A 25,382-nucleotide genomic window follows, 5' to 3' on the forward strand; every position below is an offset into this window, starting at 1 on the left:
TTTGCCTTTTTTTTTTTTTTTTTTTTTTTTTTTTTTTTTTACCCCAGTTTAACGGTTTAATTCCTACAATTTGAATGTTATGATTTGCAAGATGTAATTTCCATTGCAAATTTCAGTGTAATTTTAGTCACGTATCCGTTCTCACAATTTGCAACATCTGAAATGGAATTTTCATTAACACTGTGCTTTTAATCTTTCAGTGTAATCTTTCTTAAGCCTTTTAAATATTTAATGTGACTATTCGTGTAAGAAATGGAAATGGTAAATTTTACATTTAATTAAATTTTACAATTTTAATTTTTATTTTGCTCCAAATTGTTGCACATAGGGTATGAGAAGTGTAACTTCAAATACAGAAATTCACTTGCCTATGCCATCATACAACATCTACCTTTTCCCCTCTTTTTCTTCTGTACAAAAAATGCACGAGTCATTGTTATTTAGCGCACTTCCTTTGCTGTCCATTCTAATTGCGGATTAAACTCCGGCCTTCCACTCCAAAGTACATGTTATAAAAAATTTGCTCTTTTAGTTCAGATAACGTGCATTTAAATTTAGGCTTATGGATTAAAGGTTTGTTTGTTTGTATGTATATGTACTTTTATTGTCTGTGATTGAGTGATCTCATGCAAATTTCTTATCAGCTTCCCCCCTTCAATGATAAAGTCTCCTGTGTCAGCCATTCCTCAGGTAAGATCAAAGCCTCACCTGAATGTTTCTACAAATACTGATTCAAAAATAAATATATGAGTTACCGATTACGAGGTGCTTGATCACAATTACGCCCACATAAGCACACACAATTGTTTTCATGTATTATGCATTGACCATAGCTTACACCTTCACACATGGAATACAGAATTCATAATATTCATCTGTCCTGTTTACCATCTTATAATCATTAATTGGTAGAATGGCCCTCATTCATCAGTGAGTTGAATATAAACCTCCTTAGGCTGCGTGCCCATCTATGTAGTCTTAATAATCTTTCCCGAGACAGTATCATATTGCCCTCTCAGGTAGTTGTGACCTTCACCCTCATCTGTATCAATTATTTAGGAGGTTACTGCACTCCTGCTGTGCCTTACATAACGGAATCATTGAGACGGCAGGTTTGCGGTGAGTTTTCGGTCCACTACACAGCGCCTTACTCTTCTGTTTTTGTTGCAGAACTCAACACCCAGGTCTTAAACACTGACAGCTTTCTAAACCTTCCCCTTTATCAACCTTAAACCCTTACTTATTCTTGCCTGTCCATTTAATCTTTGGAGCTTTGCATGCCTAGGTGCCAGGCGTCTCTCTGGCGCATATGCATCTACCTGCAGTGCTTGGAGTTGATGGGAGGCTTTTGACACTTTTTTTTTTATTTTTTTATTATTACTTTTTGAAAGTTGTGTCTCAAAACCCATCACATAAGATTGTGACTTCATGGACCGTCTTTCAGGACCTTCAGGACCTTTCAGTTCATCCACTCTGTCCTAAAATAAAATCTAAAATGAAATACTAACACAGGATGTTGGTCTTATCTATTCATTTATCCATTGCTTGGGAACTTGTGTTCCCATGATGACTTCTGGTTTCATTGAGATTTTTTTTTTTTTTCTTCTGATTACTGGCTAATTTTGAAACTCAAAAGTCTTAGGCTGTTTCTCAATATGCGTTCTTAAGCGATCTTGCGTCCTTGTGTTCTTGCTCTACGTCGTCATCAACCGTCAAAGTTCAGTTCCAATTCTCAAGAACGCAAGAACAGAGGATGCATTAAAGTACCCGTATGTGTTCTTGATATCGAGGATGCATCGAATGCAGACTTGAGAGAATTGAACCGTTAAAAATCCCAGAAGACGCTGCGGGCAGTCGACATACTGATGCCTGCAAGCTTTAAAGTTCTCGTTCTCACTTATGAGATTCCTGCTACAAGCTTGCATTTATGTGACGGCTCGTGAAGGTTAACATTTGTCTGTTTGTTTTGCTTAATTTGATAACCTGAAAACCTGAAGAAAGTGATAACCTGAAGAAAGCCTTTAGTGTTTTTATTGACATATAAAAATAATCTTAACATTGACAAAGCATAGGTAACACACAGGCTACTCATTTTCATAAATACATGCGGTAAAAAAATATATAAAATTTTATGAAAATGTCAATAATAATATGATAGAAGTATTTTAATAGGGTGTGACATTTGTTTGTGATATGTTGCATTTATTGTGCATTAGCCGCCACTTACAAAATGCTGAGATCGCAGCACATCTCAATTCTCACAAGGATGCATTCTGTGTCCTCGCGTCCTTCCGAGTTTGTTCTTTCAAGGTTGCCTGGCAAGACTGGACTCCACGAGAATGCAAGTCTGTACTCTGCGTTGTTGGAATTGAGAAACAGCCTTAGAGTAATTGCATTCACTAACGCTGCTTTCATTCACTTCAAACTGTCCTTCACTGCTTAGTCTGCACTGTTCAGTACTACAACCACTTTTCAATCTGATTATTTGTATTTAATAACTACAATGCATTGTAAAAAAAAAAAAATCACTGTACATATTTTTAGCCTTCAAGGGTTAGTTTACCCCCCCAAAAAGTTTTTTTTGTCATCAATTACTTGCCTTCATGTCGTTCCACACCCGTAAGACCTTTGTTCATCTTTGGAACACACATTAAGATGATATATATATATATATATATATATATATATATATATATATATATATATATATATATATATATATATATATATATATATATATATATATATATATATATATATATATATATATATATATATATATTTTTTTTTTTTTTTTTTTTTTTTTTGATGAATTCCAAGTTCATTTGTTATCCCCCACAGATAGCAATGTAATTACCTTCATTAAAGTTCCAGAAAAGTAGTAAAGGCATTGTTAAAATAGACAACGTGACTACAGTGGTTCATCCTTAATGTTATGAAGCGATGAGAATACTTTTTGTGAGCAATACAATACTGATCCGGCGTTCGAACGTAAACATGGAGGCGCTGAACTGCTTTCACTGCATCAACTGTGTAATAGGCTGACAGAGTATAGAAGAAATTGAATAAAGTCGTTTTTTTTTTTTTTTTTTTTTGCGGACAAAGTATTCACTTCATAACATTAAGGTTGAACCACTGTAGTCATGACTATTTTAATTGACTATTTTAGTGATGTTTTAGTGATTACTTTTCTCGACCTTGAATGACGGTAATTACTTTGCTTTCTATGGGGAATAATTTTTTTTTTTTTTTTGATTATCAAAAATATCTTGTGTTCCGAAGATGAATGAAGGTCTTACTGGTTTGGAACGACACAAGGGTGAGTATTTAATGACATAAATTTAAATTTTTTTGTTGAACTAACCCTTTCAGTAAAGCTTATTAAATGATCAGAATAAGATTTCTGACTGTAAACTATTAAAGCATTTTTTTTTTTTTTTTTTACTTGAATATGAGAAGTTGACTATTGAATTGCCAGTTTGGTTTAGCTTGTTTACATGTTCATGAATCTAACTGAGATGTTTTGGTCTGCAGGAGAGGACTACCAGCATATCGAGTTTGGCGTGTGGATGAGGTAATAAATGCTGAGCCTGTGGCAGTGAAAGACTCACTGTACAAAGTCTCCAGCACTCTTAATCCTCAGGCCCCTGAGTTCATCTTAGGCTGCCAACCATCTCAGAAGGCCCTTCCCACAGCCACGCCGGTCGCTGATATCCCAGATGGTGCCGACTTCAACTCCCTATGCTGCGGCAACTCTGGAGACCTCAGTCCACCAGACCTGTTCAGACATGGATGGGGTTTCGGGTGGGTTGGGACAACGGAAGAAAAAGAAAAAACGGCCGCCGGGATACTACAACTATCTGGAGGGTTCCAACAGCACTGGCATGGCCACAGATGGAGTGGGGGCCTCAGGCCTGGTTAACGGACATTCTCCAAATGCTCCACTCCTGGGTTCAGAGGACATGATGGGGGACATGCTAGCTGGGGCTGAGCTCATCCCCCCAGATTCTGTAACATCCACCACATTCACACCCCAAACCACCCCTCTTTCCCATCAGAGGACTTGTGAAAGCCCTGACAATTCAACATTGGACTTGACGAGCGGAGCTGCCTCTTTGTCAGACAGAAATGGCACAGCTTCTTTGTCTACTTCATCTTCGTCCTCTCAGAGCAGTGGGGTTGCACAGGGTGCCAGGACTGCAGAGCAACATGCAGAACCCCCAGCTTTAGAGAGCCCACTACTTCTGGGTAATGGAGGGCACAGCTCCTCTCCACCATCTCCTCTTCCCCCTGCTGCTGCTCTGGCCACCCCCACAACCACAATTCCTGCTACTACTGATCATAGGGAGGCTGAGGGCTCAGGGGAGGCTAACGGGCTGCCGGAGACTGCCTCGGCTGCCGGAGCCGCAGAGGGACTCCAAGACTCTTCTGAAACAGATGAGGTGCAGTCCGCTTCCTCTTTTACCCCTCTGTCCTTAGACTCTGAAGTTCAGCCGGTAGTCTCACCCGTTCCCCCTGCAGCACCTGTGGCCAACCCCCCAAAATCCTGGGCCAGCCTCTTCCACAACTCCAAGCCTCTGCCTGGAGGTCCTCAGGCTTATGTTGAGGTGAAGAGCGCGCCTGCTGTTGTCGCGTTCACACCAGCTGCCTCCGAGTTACCTGAAAAAGTTAATGAGGTCCGTGAGGGCCCAGTCCCTGTGTCTGAAGACCCTGTGGCCCCAAAATTGGCAGGTAAAATATGACATGACAATGTTAATGGTTTTGAATCCAAACTGTAAAAAATGTTTGTTTTGTGCACAAAACATGCCTATCAACTGTTTTTAAGAAAATGCTTGCTTGCTGACTTGGCTAAAGGGATAGATCACCCAAAATCGGAAACTGTCGTTTACTCACCCTCATGTTCCAGATCTATAAGACTTTCGGTCATTCTTTGAAACACAAATGAGGATATTTAATGAAATCTGAGATATTTTTCACTCCAATGAAAGTCCATTCCACTCAAAATGTGCGGATTTCAAAGATTCATAAAGAATGTAAATGTAATCCATATGAATCGAGTGATTTTAATCCAAGACTTCTGAAGAGACTCGATCAATTTGAATGAACAAATTTAATTTAAGGCTTTTTATTTCTATTGATCATCACCCATAAAATATGGTAAACAAAATCTCAACCATACTTGTTTGATGCACTAAACAAATCGCTTTATACCTTCCCTTTTATCTACCCCTTTAAATGTTTGTTATTGGTTCACGTGGTCAAGGCCTCAGTCTGTAGATTTTTCCCATTTATTAGCAAGCTAAAATATCAGTTAACTGACATATTAGCTTTAGTATTTGAATGTTCAATTTTGATCTGTTAAAATAGTTTTAAAAATGTATCTTAATTTCTGAATAATTCAGTCAGCACCAAACCATGTGCTGTTATTTTGTCTTTGAAGAGTCTTCAAGCAGTTCTTTTTCCTACAAGGACCATTCATTGGGACCGTGTCTGTCAAGCTCCAAAAACCACCATAACAGTGGTCCATTTATCTTGTGTGCAATATTCCACATCTTATGAAGCTTCTGAACAATTTTGCCATCTGTTCTGTTGCTTTCAAATTTGATAAGGTGTCTTTTTTTGTGGTGGACAGACACGGTCATTATGTCTGTTGCTGTATGGAAGAGAGCTGCATAATTGTTCTCAAGATTTTCTGAAGACTTTTGCATTACATAGAAGAAAATGACAGAATGTGGGTTTGGAACATTGAGTGAATAATGGAATAAAGTTTATCTATTGGTGAACAATTCCTTTTAATTCTATGTGATTCATGTTTCTGTCCACAAGATGGCAGCAGCAGCCTGTTTTGTTGATCTGCAGGTGGCACTCATAAATCCTTTTGTGGGTCCTAATCACTTCAGGGCCTCTTTGCTCACAATTCTTTTAAAAACCACACTTCCTCCATCTTTTTGCTCAAATTAATCATGACATGTCTTGAGGAAAGGCCCACCCATGTGCTGTATTTACCCTTCATATTAACATTCATGTTCAGAATGTGTCTCCATCTGAAATACAAAAGCAGTGTTGTTTCTTGTCCAGAACCCGAGTGTTGATTTTGTTACAATTGCTACTGCTCATTCAACACACCTATACAATGTTTTCTTGACCTTGGAACCAATCTATGGAAGTAAAATAATGCCATATGTTTTTGAAACAAAAAGCATCTTGAATTACACTACTGGAAAAAAATAGTACTGGTGTTTCCCTCAATATGTCATACTTGCGGTATGATGTGGTATGATGGGGTATGATTCCCCTGCCGTCAGGACATATAGAATGCTTAACTTATCTTTATAGACTAAATAGTGATAAAAAATTATGCACACCTTTTTAGATTCTTGATATTGAATAAAATAAACTGTCAAGTCATATTTACATATCGTTACATATTTCACTTGGCCTACTGTATGCTCATACACAAAATATACCATAATTTAAAGCTCTATAGAATTTGAAGATAATGAATTAAAGTCTGTAACGTTTGCATGAAGGTGTGATGCACAACTTTAAGGCCTGTACACACCGGGACGAATATCACACGCGTTTATCACCAGCGTTTTTCAGAGACGTTTTTTTGTTCACACCCCAGCGATTTTCGCTGACGATGCGCAGAGTGAACGTGCAAATTCACTCCCTGACAGTATATGGCGCTTGTGCTTAACGGTAGTGCAAATAAACGTTTATGAAATAGACATTCTCAACTATATTTCTTGAATGTAAAAGAAAAAAACAAACAGTAAAAATACAGAAATACATATCTATTGGTGTGGCCAAGAACTGGCAGAGCACCCATAGTGTTCATCTCATCAGCTCCCTAGTTCATTAGTCAGGGCACTGATCAGGGAGTCTGGCCACATTCATTTACACGGTATACTGATAGACGACCTAGGAAGCTAGGGAACTGTTTGAGATGCAGGGATAGTTTGTAAGGGTCTTCCTTGTCTACTTATTTTCTCTTCGTCATCTGTATCTACGTGTGCTCGGCAAGACCGTTTTGTGCATGAGCGCCACCAAGTAACTTCAAGCATCTCCAGGCACGTGAACAAAAGTGCCACTCTCATTGGTCTGCCAGTTTTTAAAGGGTCATGAAACCCCCCTGTTTTACCTTGGTTGTTCACACCTCAAAGCTCCAAAAACTTTGTTAAAATGGGTGTGTAAAGCTCTGGAAAAGTGGGAGTGTAGAGGGGGAGAAGAGGGGAGAGAACAACCAATGAAGCACAGACAGAGAACACACTCATTATACAGAATGATGAATATTAATATATGAGCATGGAGAAAATGGCAACAAACTCCCAAGCACAAGGGAGAAATGTGAAAGAATATTTAATAGGGTTAATAATAGGCTACTTTGATTACATTTACGAGCACTGCGGTCTCAAAATCAGTCTTTTGTCTATTAGAATAATCGTGTCATCGTGTTCAGATAGGCTACACACTCTATCAGTTTAATTCATTTGAAGAAGACTTGATGAAATATGTGTGTATAACTACACCGTGCTGGTTAATGTTTGGCACAGAAGAATGTGTGAAATAAAAACTTTAAACACGGATACTTTATTCTGTATGAGCTATGTGCCACGTGGCTAGTGTTATTAAACTCATCGCGAAGCTCCGTGCTGAAACCCACGCTCCGCATAACAATCGTATTTTTCATGTGTTCGTATTCAAACTCCAGTTCTGATCGCATCGCGAGCAAAATACAAACAACACGTGCTGCTGTGCTGAGGGAAACGGCCTACGGCTCGCGTGTTTGAACTCAGCTAGCAGGCAGAGGAAAATGAGCCGCAGTTTTGTGACATTTGAATTCTCTGCTGTAATGCGATCTCATGCGAACATATTTTCCATTTGTGCTGGTAGATTACAGCAAAACAATCCACATGCACACAAACCTCTGCTCTTGGTCGCGTCGCAGGAAAACACATTGTGTTGTAGCACTGAGGAAACGCACACCAACGATATGTCTCTGAATGACAAGAGACCGAGGTGAGAGAAGTGATGCTTCCTCATGCATAATACCGCAATTATAATCTTATGCACACTACAGTGCAGTGATTGGATTAAATGAGCTTTATGTCATGAATATATGTCGAGACTCGCTCGAAACGGTCTACGTCAGCATGTTCGAACCATGCCCATACTTGGGCCGAAAGTACACGATTACGTCAGATTTTGTGACGTTGCTCCGACTCAGCTTTTCAAACCGGGAGACAGAAATCTCTCTGAAAAATGCAAAAATAACTATTTTTCACTTATGAATAACATTTAAGTACCTTTTAGTGTTTTCAATGAAGTGCAGCCTATACATATCTGTTTACATCTCAAAGTGTTTTGGGGTTTCATGACCCCACGTGGCGTCAAACCAAAAAAACGAACCCGAAGGCGTTTTTTTTTTTTTTTTTTTTTTTTAATGACGCTTTTACGCCTCATGTTTTTCGTGTTGGTGTGCACACTCACATTGGCGCCCTTTGTTTAGTCACGAGGCGTTAAACATCAGCAATAATCGCGCGCGATATTCGTCCCGGTGTGTACAGGCCTGTTAGACTGTTAATAAATATGAACTCATGCTGTAGTGGAAAATAGTAATATTTACACATGATTTGAGTTTATTTTATTAAATATCAAAAATCATCCGTATACCATCAATTTTAGGTTGTTTATATTAAAATAAATATAAGCTCATGCAGTAGTAAAAAATTTGAATTGTTTTTATTTTTTATTTTATTAAATATAAAAAATCTAAAAGGTGCGCACCATGTTTGACACCTACACGAGCACATTACAGTTTATGACTGTTAGTCATTATCTTCAATATCATTGTGCACAGGAAATGTGTACACCAATGTCGTATGTAACTTTAGAGACGGTCCCTAAATATGCGAATATGGACCATCCAATGTCAAGCCAACTTTATGCCAGTATTTCACTAGGAAACGCTTGGCGTCAAACTTTGCACATTATGTCCATATTCTGAGTCAACCTGCTTGCCCGTAGCCTATATAGTATAGGTGCGAGTTTGGTGGTGTTTTATATCATTGTATTTAGTCTAAAGATAATTTAAAAGTTTTCTATATGTCCCGTAGATGGGAATCCTGGAGTATGATGTATTGAGGGAAACCCCACTACTGCAGCACAGCCACAATGTAAAGTTAAGGAAAGTTATATGCCTACCTCAGATTTAACATTTGAACTGTACATCAGCATCAGGGAATAACATTATAATCTTGTTCACTGTAGAGAAAGCTGCTTACAAGGCTACACAGGGAAAGTAACAGTGAAGACATTGAATTAAATGTAAACACAACTTTTGTGTCTTTATATGCAGAAAAGCTGATATACTGTCCCTGATAATCATCACACATGCACTTACCGCTTGCTCCGTTAATCTAAATCCATTTTAATGAATGACTTGCTCTAACTGTTGCTCTGCTCTTCAACACGCGCTTGCACCACCTGTAGGTGAGGTCGTCTAACAGCAGATGGAGATTATGCTCGGTACTCTACTGCTTTTCCTGCAGTTCCCGGATGTGAAATGTTGAGATTTGAACCACTGAATTTGTGGACACAAAATAAAACGGACAGAAAATTGCCTGCTGAATATTATAGGTTGTATCTTTTAAACAGAATTAATATTTTGGAAGTGAAATCTGAAAGGTGAATATGGATTATTGAATTTTTAACAATGAAAATGTGTGTGAACTGTTTTGAATTGAAATATTCACAGCTTGGATTCAACAGTGTTGAATTTCAGCTCATAAAAATGCAAGCCCTAAAAATACAATGCATTAAAATACAAGCACGGTTAATGCAATGTATATTTTTTTTCAAGTAGTGCAATTCAAAATGATTTTTGTTTCAAAAACATATGGCATTATTTTACTTCCATACAATCACTGGGACTCTCCACTGCAATAAATCTTGGTTTACCCCTACTGTTCCTCAAATGAGAGATCTTGCGCAAGACCTTTTCTTAAAAAAAGAAAAAGAAATGGTGATCATTTCTAAATCTCTCTTATAAAACAGCTGCCTGGTGTATTGTTTTCGACTTGCCGTATTATGATTGGACACATTCTGTTGATCTCAGCAATTGGCATATGTGGCACTCAAACATTCTAGACTCTTCTCCTGGGTAAATGCATGTTCTGTTGCATAACAGGAAGGATCTTGCTTGATTGATGGTATTTATATGACTGTATTTCAGATGTGTTTTTCTTCAAAGCTGTTAATGATGGGATTTATGATCTTGTGAATCTGTTTTTTGTTATACATACATACGTGTGCAAACAAAAAATCTGCAGCAAGTGTCTTTCCGTCAGCATTCCTTAAGTCACTCTCTAATCTCCCTTGATGTAAGACACTTGGACAGCCAATAAGTGGAGGTGAATCTCAGTTCTTTTCCTGACCATTGGCTGCCCTCATATATTGTTTTCAGAGTAAATCTACACAGTGCAATTTATGCATTTGTTTTGGGCTCTTAGATTGGATTTCTATACTAGCTGTTGTTTTGAGTTAGTGATGTGTGATGTGGCCTGGTTTTAAATCTATCCAGACACATAAGACTACAAGCTTAAAGGGACATCATTTAGATTTACATGACCATTGCTATCTGTTTCTTTTTTTCCTTTTTCTTTGCTACTATAAGTTTAGAATCGGCATGAAATCAAAATGGGCTTTTGTACATTTCTGGTCTTCTGTCTGGTTTTCTTTCCTTTTCCTCTGGTGTCACCAATATTGGCCAGTTTTTTTTTTTCAGTAGCCAAATAGCTTCTGGGACATTGTTTTAACCTGTTTTTTTTAAATACCCAGTTTCACTGTGACATTACAATAGTACAATGCGTTACAAAGGTTTTGTTTTTTAGTATCCCCACCAGCATGACACAGCAGCATTGAAAATGCCCAATGAAACACAAGGATTGCTTTTTTTTTTTTTTTTTTTTTAAGTTCTGCTATGCATGCCACTTTTAATTCTTATTAAAATATTACTAAATTCAAATTTCCACGTTACCATGGGAGCTGTAGCATTATTTCAGTCTCCCTTCCTAGGCGTGGTACAAAATTCTCCTCATTTTGCCACAGTCTGCTTCATGTGCATCAGTCACATCAGCAGGGTTGAAGTGATGAACATCACATTGTTTTCTATTCTTCAGACTAGTGATTATGTTGTTTGTCTAGATTTGTCTCTTTACACACTTTCTAGGTAAATGTTTTTGAATGGAAAAATGTCATGTAAATGTGTCTTATGAAACAATCCGTTGAACTAATCATACAGGGCTTTCTGAAGGCTGCCTAGTTCAGGCCACTCGCCTATTAATCCTGAAAATGTGGTTTTGTACACCTCTAGTGTTTCATTCACAAACATGATTTATTTTTCTTTCCATCCATCAGAATTAATTGAGAATGTGAAGTTGATACACAAACCAGTGTCTTTGCAACCGAGAGGACTGATAAACAAGGGAAACTGGTGCTATATCAATGCTGTATCCTTTTTTGCCTCGGTTCATCCGGTCTTATTGAACTGTTTAAACAATACTGCATTGGTCAAGCCTTTCTTGTCCTATTTGTTTATTCTCACTTGACTCTTAGATTTAGACCCTGCAGGCCCTGATTGCGTGTCCCCCCATGTATCATCTGATGAAGTCTATTCCCCTTTTCAGTGAGACTCAGAGAGCCTGCACATCCACACCCATGATGGATAACTTGTAAGTTTCAGGCTTTTTTTTTTTCTTTAATATTACTATATCAATTTTGTTATTACAGTGTGTTTTTATGAACAGGATGTGGAATGTCATAACTTGTCATCTGTTCTAAGTCTTTATCTGCTTAAGGGGCAATAATGTGATCAATCTTAATATGAAACTACTCAGAACGTGGACCACATGCGGCCCTTGAGCCATGTTTTTGTGGCCCTCTGATGTTATCATCATGGCAACTGCATCTACAATAATCACAAACAACTTTTCTGACCATGTTAATAAGAAGCAGGAATGGGTGGTGTGACTATACTGTATGCCAATAGAATTGTCAACTGGTCAAGATGCCAAACAGAAAACTATAGTCTACTCTGCATACAACGGTTTCAAACTTGGCTCATCCAATCTCCAGAATGATAGAGCATTACAGGCTTTTAGTGTTTTGTTTTTAACTCATGTTATATAATGGGAAGCATCTGTTTGAGCACTGATGCCAGACTTATCGTTCATAATAAATGAATGATAATATCTTTTGGATTAATCAAATCAAACCAAATTAAACCATCAAAACTGGATGGAAACTCATATGAAATGTTCAGACTTGACCATAGCTAAAAATTCTGGTTGATTTTAATCAATCAACAAGCAAAACACAAGTGCATAAATATAATTTTTTGCTAAATTCAATTGTTTTAATGTGAAATTTTTGGACCAACTTCACTTTTTTTGGGGTATTTTCTGTTTGCCACATTAATAAATTTCTTTAAACATTTGGAGTGTGGCCTTTGAAGTTAAAGGGATCCTGCTTTCCAAAGAATTAGTCTGTTTACGGGCAATGGTAGGCTGTTTCATTTCATTGACCATAGTCTTTTGTCTTGTAGTGTTCGGCTTGTGAATGAGTTCAGCAATATGCCTGTCCCCTCCAAGGCTAAACAGCAAGGTAATGTCTGTCCAGAGTTAATGAAGGATAGCGTCTTTACATTCCCTTTTTTTTTTTTTCACGTGTTTATATATATATATATATATATATATATATATATATATATATATATATATATATATATATATATATATATATATATCCTCTGCTTCTCTTGTAGCTGCAGGAGAGAAGATAATGAAAGACCTTAGAGTAGGTGTTCCTTTTGAGCCCACCTACATCTATAAACTCCTCACCCTCATCAAATCAAGCCTTTCTGAGAAGGTAAGCAGCATGAAGACTGGATGGTTTACAATAAAGCCTGTTGTATAATGGGACTTGATAAGGCCCCAACACTGTTTTTGGAGGGCCCCCAGTGGTACACGTTTTGAAAGTCTCACTTATCTGATAGGAAAACGACTACAATTATAAATCTAGTTTATGTAAAGGTTGGTTGTAATTGCTGCCAACAATTCATTAGTCACTTAGTTTCATAAAGACACCCGTACTTGGCACACCTGAGGACAGGACCTTCCTGTTCCATCGCTGTTTGTATTTGTCTGCACATTCACTAACATTGAGGAAGGAGTGTGTCAGGAACCTCTAATGAACAGATCAAAGCAGAAAGATAAAGCCCTCAGTTATGGCATTCTTCAGCCATTAATGAGCTGAATCTGTGGATACACAGTCTTCCGGATGTGGAAGAACGACGTGTCTGAACAATGCTGGCTTAGCAGGCAGTATACTAAGGATGGGCACATCCCTTGTTGCCTACGCTCTTAAAAAATTAAGGTTCCAGAAGGGTGTTTTAACAGCAATGAAGAGCCATTTTGGGTTCCCCAAAGAACCTTAGACTGTAGAATGTGGTGGTTGGTTGTTGTTGTGTTTGTGCTGCCCTTCCTCCACTGTGATTGGGTAAAAAGTGACAGTAATGAGCACTGCATTTTACCCAAAGTTGAACATTCTTGAACTCTCAGCGACTTGTAAAAAAAAAAAGCCAAGTGTTCAGTGCTTCAGCGTGAAATAGTCGATGAGCGCCTTATGCTCCTGCCGTTGAAAACAATTGGAAAAATATTCTAGCCTCTGGAAAAAAAAAAAAAAACACTTTGGTGGACACACAGCAGCCTTACTGTAAACAGTTCTTAAAAGAACCATTTTTAATCTGAATAACTGTTTTCCACTATAAAGAACCTTTTGTACCTTTATTTTTAAAAGCGGATAATTTCGGCAGTTGATTAAAATATCAGAGAATGCATTCTTGTTCCAGTTTAACTGAGAAATAAGCATTGCAGTTATTATAATTTGACCATCTCATTAGACATTATGGTGCCTTGGATGCCAGTATATCCGGAAGTAGTACCTTCATTCAAACGCTTAGTCATTGTCTGACTGGTAACTGCTTTTGGTTTGAAACCCATTAAAAGAATGTAGCGTGAGGTGTGGTGGATGAAAGTCTGTCATGTATTAATGATCTCCCGGTCTTTCTCTCAGGGTCGCCAAGAGGATGCGGAGGAGTACCTTGGTTTTATTTTAAACGGACTGCATGAGGAAATGCTGGCACTGAAGAAACTTATCTCTCCACAAGAAGAAAGTATGTTCTTTTCTGATTTCTGCAGTGTTTGCGAGAGAAATTGTCCCTAGGCTGGTGTCCTGCCCCCTCTTGATTTATTTCTCTATTGTTTCTGATTGCTTCATGTTAACTAGATGTCTGTTTCTGTCTCTGAGTAGAAGCCCCCACACCAAATGGGCCTGAGTCTCAGCCTGGTGTGGAGGAAGACCCTGCTGAGAAGGAAGAAGGCAGTGATGATGAGTGGGAACAGGTCGGACCCAGAAACAAAACCTCCATCACCCGGCAGGCAGATTTCATCCGCACACCTATCACCGACATATTCGGTGGCCACATCAGGTGGGCTTTGAATGCATGTTTCCATATCGACTACTACTAGATACTGTAGAGCAGTGATTCTCAGGCTGGTCCTCTGTGTATCCCCAGTGTAAAAACTCGTATGTACTGTTCTACATTACTTAAAAGTTGGGACCTGACCTGAAAAGTGTTGAGAACCACTGCTGTAGAGTCATTGCCCTCATAAAGGCCCTGATATACTCATGACAAAGTTTTTTTTTTTTGTTTTTGTTTTTTTTGTTTTTTTTGTTCTTCGCTTAGGGGTAAAAAGAAGTTCATCGAACATCCCGGCGCTGCCCATGATGCTGGGTGCGTCATTTATATCAATATGTGCTGTGTGCTTTCATCTCAAAATAAACCCACAACAAAAATGACTGGTGGGAAAACAACAGTTAAGAAAGCATCCAATCATAGCAGTGTGGATATGTTTGCACATTTTGTGCAATTCGGTCACGTCACGTTTATTTATGTAGCACTTTATAGTTCACCCAAAAATGAAAATTATCCCATGTTTTACTCACCCTCAAGCCATCTGAGGTGTATATGGCTATCTTCGTTCAGACGAACACAATCGGAGATATATTTAAAATATCCTTGCTCTACCAAGTTTTATAATGGTAGTGAAAGCCTGTTTTGATGCCCAAACAAAATGCATCCATCCATCATAAATATAATCCATGCGGGTTTTTTTGTTTGGTTGTTTTTTTTTTAAGAAAAATATCTATTTAAAAGTTTATTAACTGTAATAACTAGCTTCAGGTAGATGGCCGTATTCATCGATTTGTGGGGGAAGAGTAACCTCTGACCCAATGCACGATGTAATGACAAATGCGAAAGCTCAGAGGATAGAGCAAAACAAAAAACTGGTCACGAATTAGATATCTAAAATGAGACATTTTAAAGAGAAATGTTGGAGGATTTTGATAATAAGAGAAGAGGAGCTTCAGTTTGTTGCACAGCCCTGTTTGTTTGAACCGCGAGAGGCGTCTAAGCTTACGATAGCTCCTACATCCTCCGTCATACATCGCATTAGGGGTTGCTCATTTAGCACAAGTCGACTTGCACAGTATGCATACAGCCGTCTGGCAGAAGCTAGTTTTTTTAATTTATTGTTTTAAATATGGATATTTTTCTACAAAAACACATCACTTCGTTTCAGAAGCCCTTTATTAACCCCCTGGAGCCATATGGATAATATTAATGATGGATAGATGCATTTTTTGGGTTAAAACGTTCACTACATTTATAAAGCTTGGTAGAGCCAGGATATTTTTAAATATATCTGTGTTCGTCTGAAAGAAGATGGTCATATACCTAGGATGGCTTGAGGGTAAGTCATGGGATAATTTTCATTTTGGGTGAACTATCCCTTTAAATGCAAGCAGCTTTATAGTATTAAACGTAAAAGAAAAAAATGTCAGTGTTGCTTTTGATTAGAATTACAGCTTCAATTTCTGTTATAACGCAGATCTTCAGTCCGTTCATGTTTTTACCTCGAGTCTGATCTTGACAAACTGAACAGAAGAAATTAAACCAGAGAAGAGTTCCTCTCCAAAGCTGGCTGAGTCCCAAAGCACACCTACTTATGTAGTTTAAAGGTGTTTACCAGCCAGAGCAAACTTTTCTGGAAAGTGTACTTTGACAAGCTGTTTCAAACTCTTCAAATGAACAAACTTTGATTTGGTATATCAGTGCCTTAACAGTTTCTGTGTGAGACACCTGACCTCTGTGACCCATTAAACCACAGAGGTGGACAGATATGCAGCACTTCTGCAAGAAAAATAAACTTGTGGAAAAGTAAAGCCATGGCACCAGGTTTGGCCTTTTCATTGGCTCACACTGCTCATTGTGGTATGACACAAGTGCTTGGTAAGTTTGGTGTTATCTTCAGCCCATCCTGCTGTCCTGATGATGCTCCAAGCTGTGTGGCTACAGCCATTACAAACAACAATTCACTGCAGAATAACATGCCTTGTGGCTCACCACCGCAGCCCAGCTAATTTTGGTGGCTGCAGAAACGCAGACGCATGAACCTGTGGGGGCGTCAAGGATTAGATGAAGCCTCTTTTCTTAGTTTGGGGCTATGGTTTGGCTATGGCATCTTTGGTAGCCTGATGGAGAATTTAATTGCGTAGCTAAGCCCTTCTTTTGCTTTCCTTTTGAGAAACATACAGTTTGGGGCTTTCAGATTTATAGTAGCCCTATTTATAATTGCCCTAGACAATGTGATTTTAAAATTTCTTAAATTTTTTTTTTTTTTTTGATCTTTTATTTTTTTCCTTGTAACAGAGTAAATGATTTACTTATTACCTCTAAAATTGGTCACACTCCCCACTTTTCTAAAACCTTTTTTTTTTTTAGGTCTGTGGTATACCAGCAGAGCTCAAAAGAGTCGGCCACCTTGCAGCCCTTCTTCACGCTGCAGTTGGACATCCAATCAGAGAAGATACGCACAGTCCAGGAGGCCCTGGAGGTACTGGTGGCACGGGAGTCCGTTCAGGGCTACACCACTAAGAGCAAGCAGGAGGTGTGAATCATTAACTGTAAACATCTTCCTACAGACATGTCAATGTTAGTTATTCATTAGGGTGTATGTGTAACGATGTTGCCCTTTACTGCTGCTGTGTCTTAACGGAGATGGATTTTAATACCAGGTGTAAACAAATCTGTAGTTGTCTGCATGTGTTGGATCTTTGTCTGTCCCTCAATTCTGATGTGCAGTTTCTCATGTGACACTATAATAATGTAATAAACATTAATTTAAAATCATAAGATGTAATAAAACTCAAATGTACATTATTGATGATGATGATTACCAAGAATAAAATGTAAACAAAATACCATCAAATTAGTGATGTAAATTTGCAAACGTTCCCATGATAGATTGTTGTTTAAATTACCAAAAAATCCATCTTTAGTTCATCAAAAAATGTTCTATCATCTCAAAGTTTCTATCATTACTCACCCTCATGTCGTCCCAAACCCGTAAGACCTTCGTTCATCTTCGGAACGTGCATTAAGATGTTTTTGATGAAATCCGAGGGTTTCTGATCCACACGTAGGCATCAATGTCATTGCAGCTTTTGAGGTCCAGAAAGGTATTAAAGACATCATTAAAATAGTCAACGTGACTACAGTGGTTCAACCTTAAAGTTATGAAGCGACGAGAATGATTTTTGTGCACAAAAACAAAACAAAAATAACGACTTTATTCAACAACTTGAGCTGTCACATGCAGTTGACATAGTGAACACAGTGCCAGCTTCCGCGTGCTTACTGCTCTTGACTGATTAACTTGTGTAACTTTAATTGATTAATCTGTATTTAATTTTTACAATGAAGATTATCCAATGTTATTTTAAATTTGATTACTTTGTTTCTTTATTCAACTTCTTTTCTGAATATTATTAGACCTACATGAAAAAAAATAATAAAGCAGTCTATTTTATTTGTATTGTTGTACCAAACAATTTGTATATTTCCCAATTGTAAAAATGTGTGAAATATTTGTAATGGTAATTGATCGTTTATATATGAAAAAAGCTTTATCATACAAAGTGATCTCTTTAGAAGAAAATTTTGATTGCCTAGACTTTCAATGGATGGACAAAAAAAGAAATATTAAAATATCTATTACAGTATACAGTATATACTGTATATACTGTATACCCCCCGTGGTATCAAATGGTATCAAATGTCGATACTTTTCAAGGTATCGTATCGAAGTTAGAAATTCCAGTATTGTGACAACACTATAACCTACATCAAATATAAATTCTCACACAGGAATTGTGGGAATATCGGTTTACTTTTTCTTTTTTCTTTTTTTTTTTGGTGTAAATTTATTCCAGTATTTTACTGGAAAATTACTTAATTTCCTGTTAGATATTAGTTTTTCACCATACATAGTAAGGGAATTTGCCGTTAATAAATTAACATGTTTTTACCATAGCATTTTTACAGTATTTCTTGTTAAATTTACAAATATTTTTTACAGTGTACAAATTGCTAATCTTATTTTGAAGGGATCGGAGAAAGCATTTAAACATCCAAGGTTACATGCTTTAAATTTGATTCTGATTTTCTTGATGTTGAATTCTGATTTCATTCCCTCTGTCTTTTTCTGCTTTTAGATTGAGATCAGCCGGAGAGTGACTCTTGAAGAGCTTCCTCCAGTGCTGGTGCTTCACCTCAAAAGATTTGTGTTTGAGAAGACCGGTGGATGTCAAAAACTGATCAAGAATATTGATTACCCTGTTGATCTGGAGATCAGTAAAGGTGCTTATTTCATTTTTTTTTTTTTTTAATTTTTCCTCCACTGAAGCACTCAGTAGTCAGTTTGTTGTGGATTGCATGATTTCTATCTATCTATCAAGTGCAAAAGTAAATTGTTAAACAAAGCATGTTATAGGCTAACTGTGGCATGCCCATCTGATATGGTCTTTGTTCGTTTAGAGCAGCTCGTATTTCTTTTGTGCACATGCACTATGCAGGCCCAGTCTTTCCCTCAGTTTCGTTTCACTTCACAAACCTCTATTTTAATGTATTGTTCCAAGTAGGTAGGTAATTACTGTGAAAATAGTGTGAGAGTGAGAAATTGTTTGAGCAATACTTTGCATGTGCTCTCAATTCTGCTCCCAACAAAGAGACCAGGCCCCCCACTAAATATGAGCCTGACCAAAATAAACAAGAGCACTAATGAGGGAGTAGCATAAAGACTTCTCTATTGTGAATGGTTTCCTGCTTATGAAAGTAGGCTACATGTCAGTCACTAAATTATCAGTCTGAATGTTAGTCTATCTGGACACTATTCAAATCTGGATTCAATTTATTAGGCATTCTACATTCACTGAGTGTTTCTTTTTTATGCTTGTTCTCAGAACTAGCAAATGGAACATCTTAATAGTTGAACTTGGCCATCTGTAAGTTATGCTGCTGTATATTAAAATGTTTCATGGTTTTCAGATCTCTTGTCACCGGGGGTGCGGGGCAAGACTTTTAAAGGCCAAAGAACCTACAGGCTCTTTGCAGGTATGTTTTGATTTTTATTCCTTTATTATATAATTAACCAATAAGCAGACAACGGGATGTAGGCTTTTCACAATTGTTACATTATTATTTGATTGTTATTTTGATAGAATTTACTACTACTTACTTTGATACTACTACGACTACACATTATGACTCTGCTTTGATTAATATATTCTAGGCAGTCTCTGTGACCATCCACCTTATTTTTTTATGTAAAAGCAGGCACAGCCATTTATAAATTGAATGTGTCTGGCTTCCGGAGTCTTCCACTTCCAGTTATTTTTGGCTGTACAAAACCTCTTGTTATGCTGCTTATTGCAACCTGGTGTTTCTTACCATATTATTTTAATGTATTGTCATTAGGTGTGTAACAATACACTCATGCCACGATTTGATGCAAATCGCGATACTGAACTCACGATACGATACGATACTAGTGTGATATTTTTAGCCAAAATTGAGAGGTTATTTATTATTAAAATATAATTTTATTATTATCAGGACCCACAAAACTCTCCTGGTACTCGCTATGTTCCACCTCTCCTGCTATTAATGCACTATACATATAAGAATAAACCATCTAAAACATTTTGAATATTCATACTCCTAAAACTAATTGCGATTATGGTGATTTTTTTTTTTTTAATGTTTGCGCTTTCACTTTGAGGAGTGCTGTTCCACCAGCGCATGCGCTTTAGATGATCAGGGCAATCAATCACAGTTTTTCTAATCACGATTAATTTACATTTTTGGTTGAATTATACCTTATCAAGTACAGTAAGCTGAGCCTTGGATAAAACTAGTTCTACATCACGTATCATTTCGTTACACCCCTAATTGTTATAACGATAAACGCATTGGTTTGTTGCGTAAAAAGATTTACTGTTAACTTCACTTTGTGTTTCTGGTTATTTAGCTGTAGGGGCTAATGAATTGGAAATCACACACTCACAGAAAATAGCTTACTTCGACATTGCAGAATAAGGTGGATACAGCGTGGTGTAGCATTTCCTTGCCAGTGATTTGTCATTTGGACCCTTTCCACAGTTTGATACTAATCCTGTTTATATGAGATTACATGACAGGCCTTTGCGCAAAACTTTTATTATGGCTTCCAGCAAGCTGTCAAGACGTACACCTCCATCCTTCTAGCACCTTCCTAATGCCGACCAGTTAGGCCTTGTCTTTTTTGACTCTGCCACCACACATGACTCACTGACCTGTTTAAACACACATGGCCTTCCTTTACGGGAGATTTTCACCTTTTTCCGCATCTCCAAGAGTGATTTGCTTTCGGCGTTTATTTTCTTTTCTGAAGGGAAAAAATGGCTCCCTGCTTGTCAAGAAGTAGCCTGTCCAGCAACCCCTAGCAACAGTTGCTATATCAATACATTTCCCTTAAGCCTCTTTTTTTGACTATTCTCCCCATGTTTGAACATCTGGTATGGGTGGAAAATAGAGACATTGTCTCTCAACTTTTCATTTAATTGCCTGTGATATAGCACACAAGATATTTCACCTATCCTTACGGTAAACTTTACTGGCAGCCAAACCTTGACTGCAATAAGAAAGTGCACGTGTCCTATCAAGACTGTATTGTGCCGTTTTCCCTATGCGATGGATGTTAGAGGGCCACTGATACCATGATGTTGTTTAGTTGTGTTAGTTTATACTTTCGATGTAGAAGTTTATAAAGAGCCTAAATCTGTCTAAAGGTTGTTTACAGTATTTTGGCCTGTGAAGCGTGTTTTGTTAACATGCACTCCAGGTGCTTGTAGTTACATATTTATGTAAAAATGTCTCTCAAGAACCCATCAAATCCTTTAATAACATGCAGGGGTTGTGTAATAAACAAGTGGTCATTTCATTCGTCAAGGTTTCCCCATCATTTAGCCACACATGTGCTAAAAGTTACTTGTATTGATTTGGCAAATTTGTGTTACAGGTCTTGAATTTTGGCGTGTATTGCACATAATTTTTCTCTTTCTCACGCATTTTGTGCTCGCACCCAAAGTCTGTGCATTTAAAGCCGCCTCTCAGTATTACGTTTTTTCGCTGCTATTGTGCTTATACAGTCAAATGCAGTCAAATATCAAAATGCTGGTCTTGGCGAGTATTCGCGTAAACACAGTCAGTTAATGCTTTTAGTGAACATAAAACTGTTATGAGAAGCAGAAGAAAATTGGTAAATGTCAGTTCAGTTGTAAGTTCATTCTTGTAGTTGTATTACAATATCACATGAGCAAGAGTGCCGTTTTCCCCAAATATAAGCATGATTGAAATGTGATATTTATTTTATACGACAGTTAAATAAACAAGTTAACAGTTACATTTTATTAGATACAATATTGTCAGTATTGTTTGTTCTTTTTTTTTCGCCAATGAGAATTTCAAAATGAAACCCCAGCAGAATAGCACTTGCATCAGACAGCTTTTTTTTTTTTTTTACAGACTGAATCTGTTTTTTGAACAAATCAGTTTAATTAATGATTCAATAACCCATTCAATAAAGACCGTCACTTGCTTCGTTCCTGAGTGAATCAGCCATTTGAACAAATTGGTTGAACGAATGACTCGCTCGTTAAGACAGTGACTTGCTGCCCCCTACTGGCAGTTTTAGTTTCATATTGAAAGTACATTTTAATTAAAAAGTTAAAATTAGAAATTTCATATTTAAATATTTAATTAAATTTATGTAGACTAATTGTCAATGCAGTGTAAATATATTAATGCTACTTCTGATGCCGCTTCTGTCACCTCAGCAAAAATGGATTTTGTTGATAATGATTTCATTTGATTAGTAACAGCCCTATACTGTTATTATTCCAATTGATTTTAATTTGAATGTAAGAATTTGACACAAAAGTTGATGCTTACATCTAATAAGTTTAGAAAAAATGCCCGTATATAGGTAAAAATGCCCTGGAAATGAAAGGTGGCAAATATTGTCCCTTAATAAAAATGTTATTGTTATCAACAAACTTTTTGATAATATCGAGGATAAGTTGTTTTTTGTCAATATTGCACAGCCCTAATATACGGTATTAATTTTTATTTCTTAAGTCTTAAAAAGGTCTTAAAAAGCTTTAAATTTGTTTGTTCTAATATACCTGCTGCCAAATTATGAGATATTAAAAATATCTTTATGGCAGTTTTTCCCCATGGTATTGTCAAAATTGTGGCCAGTGAAAATGCAGAGTTGCTAGTAACTTTGGAAAACCACTAGCCAAAGTGGCTGGTGAACAAAGTTCATGTCAAGCCTTGGAAATAAATGTTGTACATGCTAAATCCTTTGTATCTTCCTGCAGTCGTCTATCACCATGGGAACAGTGCCACAGGTGGCCACTACACTACAGATGTCTTCCACATTGGTCTGAACGGCTGGCTGCGCATTGATGACCAAGCAGTGAAGATCATCAATCAGCATCAGGTGGTGAAGCAGACTGCAGAGCGCACCGCCTACCTGCTGTACTACCGTCGTGTGGACCTGCTGTAGAAACCATACTCCTACGAACCCAAACACACACACACACACACACGTACATTCAAACACACGTTTACATGCAGACACGCATACAATCACACACACACACACACACACCACGTGTCTAGACAGGAACACTGCCCAACTTCACGATTGTCCTCCCTTCCTTAACCCTGCTATTCCAGAGAGCCAGCTTTTCCAACTTTTTCTTTCTTTCTTTTTTGGAAGAGGAAAAGACATGAGATGTATCTAAAGACTTTCCTGTAATAGTGTTTTCCCCCTCCGCACACGGCCTTGCTCGGGTCTGGAGAAGTTGAGGGGAGAAATGTTAGCACTGCAGAACGCTCCAGTTCGGAGAGACAGACCTGAATCACTGCTTCTGTTCACAGCCTCATGTTGTCTGGCCAGAGTGGATCCCCGCTGAAAGAACTCAAACCAGTTGAGGCTGATGGACTGCTGGAGAAAATCGTTCTTTTTCTTTCTTTTTGTTTTTGTTTAATCTTTTTTAAATGGCATAGAAAAAATATGAAGTGTTTTGCCTTTTAGCAAGGAGAGTTGTCGGCCTAATTTGCAGCAGTTAAGTGGAGCCTGTTAAATTCTTGACTAGAGCATCAAAGTGGCCCAACACCAGCAAGTTACCAAAATTTGTGTAGATCTCAATGTAGGAGTTTGTCGACAAGCAAGACACTCAACAACTCCTCCACCACAACAACCTCTTCTCTCCCCCATTTCTCTCTCAATCCTGATGCTTCAGATTACACTCGAGTCATGGGGAAAAAAGATAGCCGAGAGGGTGCTGCAGTGTGCTGAATTGGTAAAAAGCAAAACAAGAAAGGAGAAAAAAAAAAAAAAAAAAACTAAAATTGGCTTTGTTTGACCTTCAGTGTGTTTTTTTTTTGTTTGTTTTTTTTTTTTTTTGGGTGTAGGATTAGAATGACTATCTTACAATTTTAATGCGCTTTAGAATATAAATGATTACAAAAGCTTTGTGCACGTTAAAATATAAAACTGGTCGATTTAAAATGCGGATGTGCATCGTTTGCACATTTCTTGGAGATATTTAAGTTTTAAAAGTATTAAAAAAAACCGCAAAAAATTAAAATCTTGGCGACGGTCACCTTGATCAGCTCCCCGGGGAGGATTGCGCTTGTTCTTTAGGCTTTCTGTGTACTTTCACACGTTCATGCTGGCGAGATGATGGACCAATGATGTCCGCGACTCCATCATGAACATTGACTTTTTGTCCCCTCTCGCCATCCTTAATTGGTTCTGTTTGATCTTTTCCTGTATCATATGAATAAAGTGTATCCACTGTCCACTGACTGCCTTTTGATGTCAGTAGAGCAGCAAGTACTGAGCCACTCCTGCCAAGTTTGAGAGGGAGCAGTTGAGATACATCTGGTTTGCATCTCATTCTGTACGTTAGCCCGCTCCGAGCAGTCAGCCTGTGATGTGCATGTTGAGGCTCCGTGTGCAGTTCTGAGGATATCATCTCAGAATGGGTAGCGAGAAATGTCTCTTACTGCAGTTAATTAGCTGTGTTGCCTAAAGAGCAACCGCAGATGCGCACAAACAACAAATCATGTTTGCGTCTGTTTCAGACACCTTGCATCATCAATATTATACCTGATTGTATTTAGTTGAATTTTGAGTTGTTGTTTTTTTTTTTTTCTTCATTCCCCATTTGCATACAATTTCTGTTCCATTTAAATTGATATTTTGAAAGGAAATGACCCAAGGTTAAAGCACAACAATGAATAAAGTTATACAAGTACTATGCTCGACCTTATTTCATTTGGACTTTTTTTTTTTTTGCTTTTTTTTCCCACACAATAGAAGTACCACTGACATGAGCATCTACATGTTTAATAACTCAACAGTACAATTGCTCTGCTTGCTTAGTCCCAAACAGGATATGCAGACTTTTTGCATTTTTCTGCACTGCATTTTGCAGTGATATCTGATGTTAAACGGAGCTGAGACTACTACAAATTTGTTGGTAGCTGAAAGAATCATCAAATGAGCTAAATTGTTAAATAAGTGGTTTGAATGATGAGTGTTTGAAAACTCTGCACACATTCTGTGAGCCTGTTCATTACTCTGTTACTGAGTGTACCTCTAGTTACCCCAAAAAATAATTAAAAAAAAAAAAAAAAAAAACCCTTTCCGGGAATGTTTAGGCTTAGCACTTGGTATATCCAAACTTTTTACACAAGTGATCAGGTGCATTGCAGCCCCTCACAAATGCACTTTGTTGGTGATTGTTGAAAGTGAACACGTCGCTTCCAGGAACAGATCCTTTGAGCTGAGCTCTTCACA

The 25,382-nt window shown here is 37.7% G+C and overlaps 1 protein-coding gene across 1 annotated transcript in view; it reads left to right on the forward strand.

Moving 5' to 3' along the window:
• Positions 1 to 24,847, forward strand: part of usp10 (ubiquitin specific peptidase 10) — a 41,691-nt gene extending 16,844 nt beyond the window's left edge. The window contains 15 exon segments of the mRNA XM_048186067.1: positions 645 to 690; positions 1,060 to 1,119; positions 3,535 to 3,563; positions 3,566 to 3,741; positions 3,743 to 4,731; positions 11,422 to 11,513; positions 11,626 to 11,735; positions 12,608 to 12,666; positions 12,827 to 12,930; positions 14,137 to 14,236; positions 14,374 to 14,551; positions 16,910 to 17,075; positions 18,682 to 18,826; positions 19,514 to 19,579; positions 22,888 to 24,847. Coding sequence (XP_048042024.1) covers positions 645 to 690; positions 1,060 to 1,119; positions 3,535 to 3,563; positions 3,566 to 3,741; positions 3,743 to 4,731; positions 11,422 to 11,513; positions 11,626 to 11,735; positions 12,608 to 12,666; positions 12,827 to 12,930; positions 14,137 to 14,236; positions 14,374 to 14,551; positions 16,910 to 17,075; positions 18,682 to 18,826; positions 19,514 to 19,579; positions 22,888 to 23,075 — 2,508 coding nt within the window. The 3' untranslated portion in view covers positions 23,076 to 24,847.
• Positions 24,848 to 25,382: the final 535 nt, after the last annotated feature.

This window comes from Megalobrama amblycephala, linkage group LG3 (assembly GCF_018812025.1).
Source record: "Megalobrama amblycephala isolate DHTTF-2021 linkage group LG3, ASM1881202v1, whole genome shotgun sequence".
NCBI classification, from domain to species: domain Eukaryota; kingdom Metazoa; phylum Chordata; class Actinopteri; order Cypriniformes; family Xenocyprididae; genus Megalobrama; species Megalobrama amblycephala.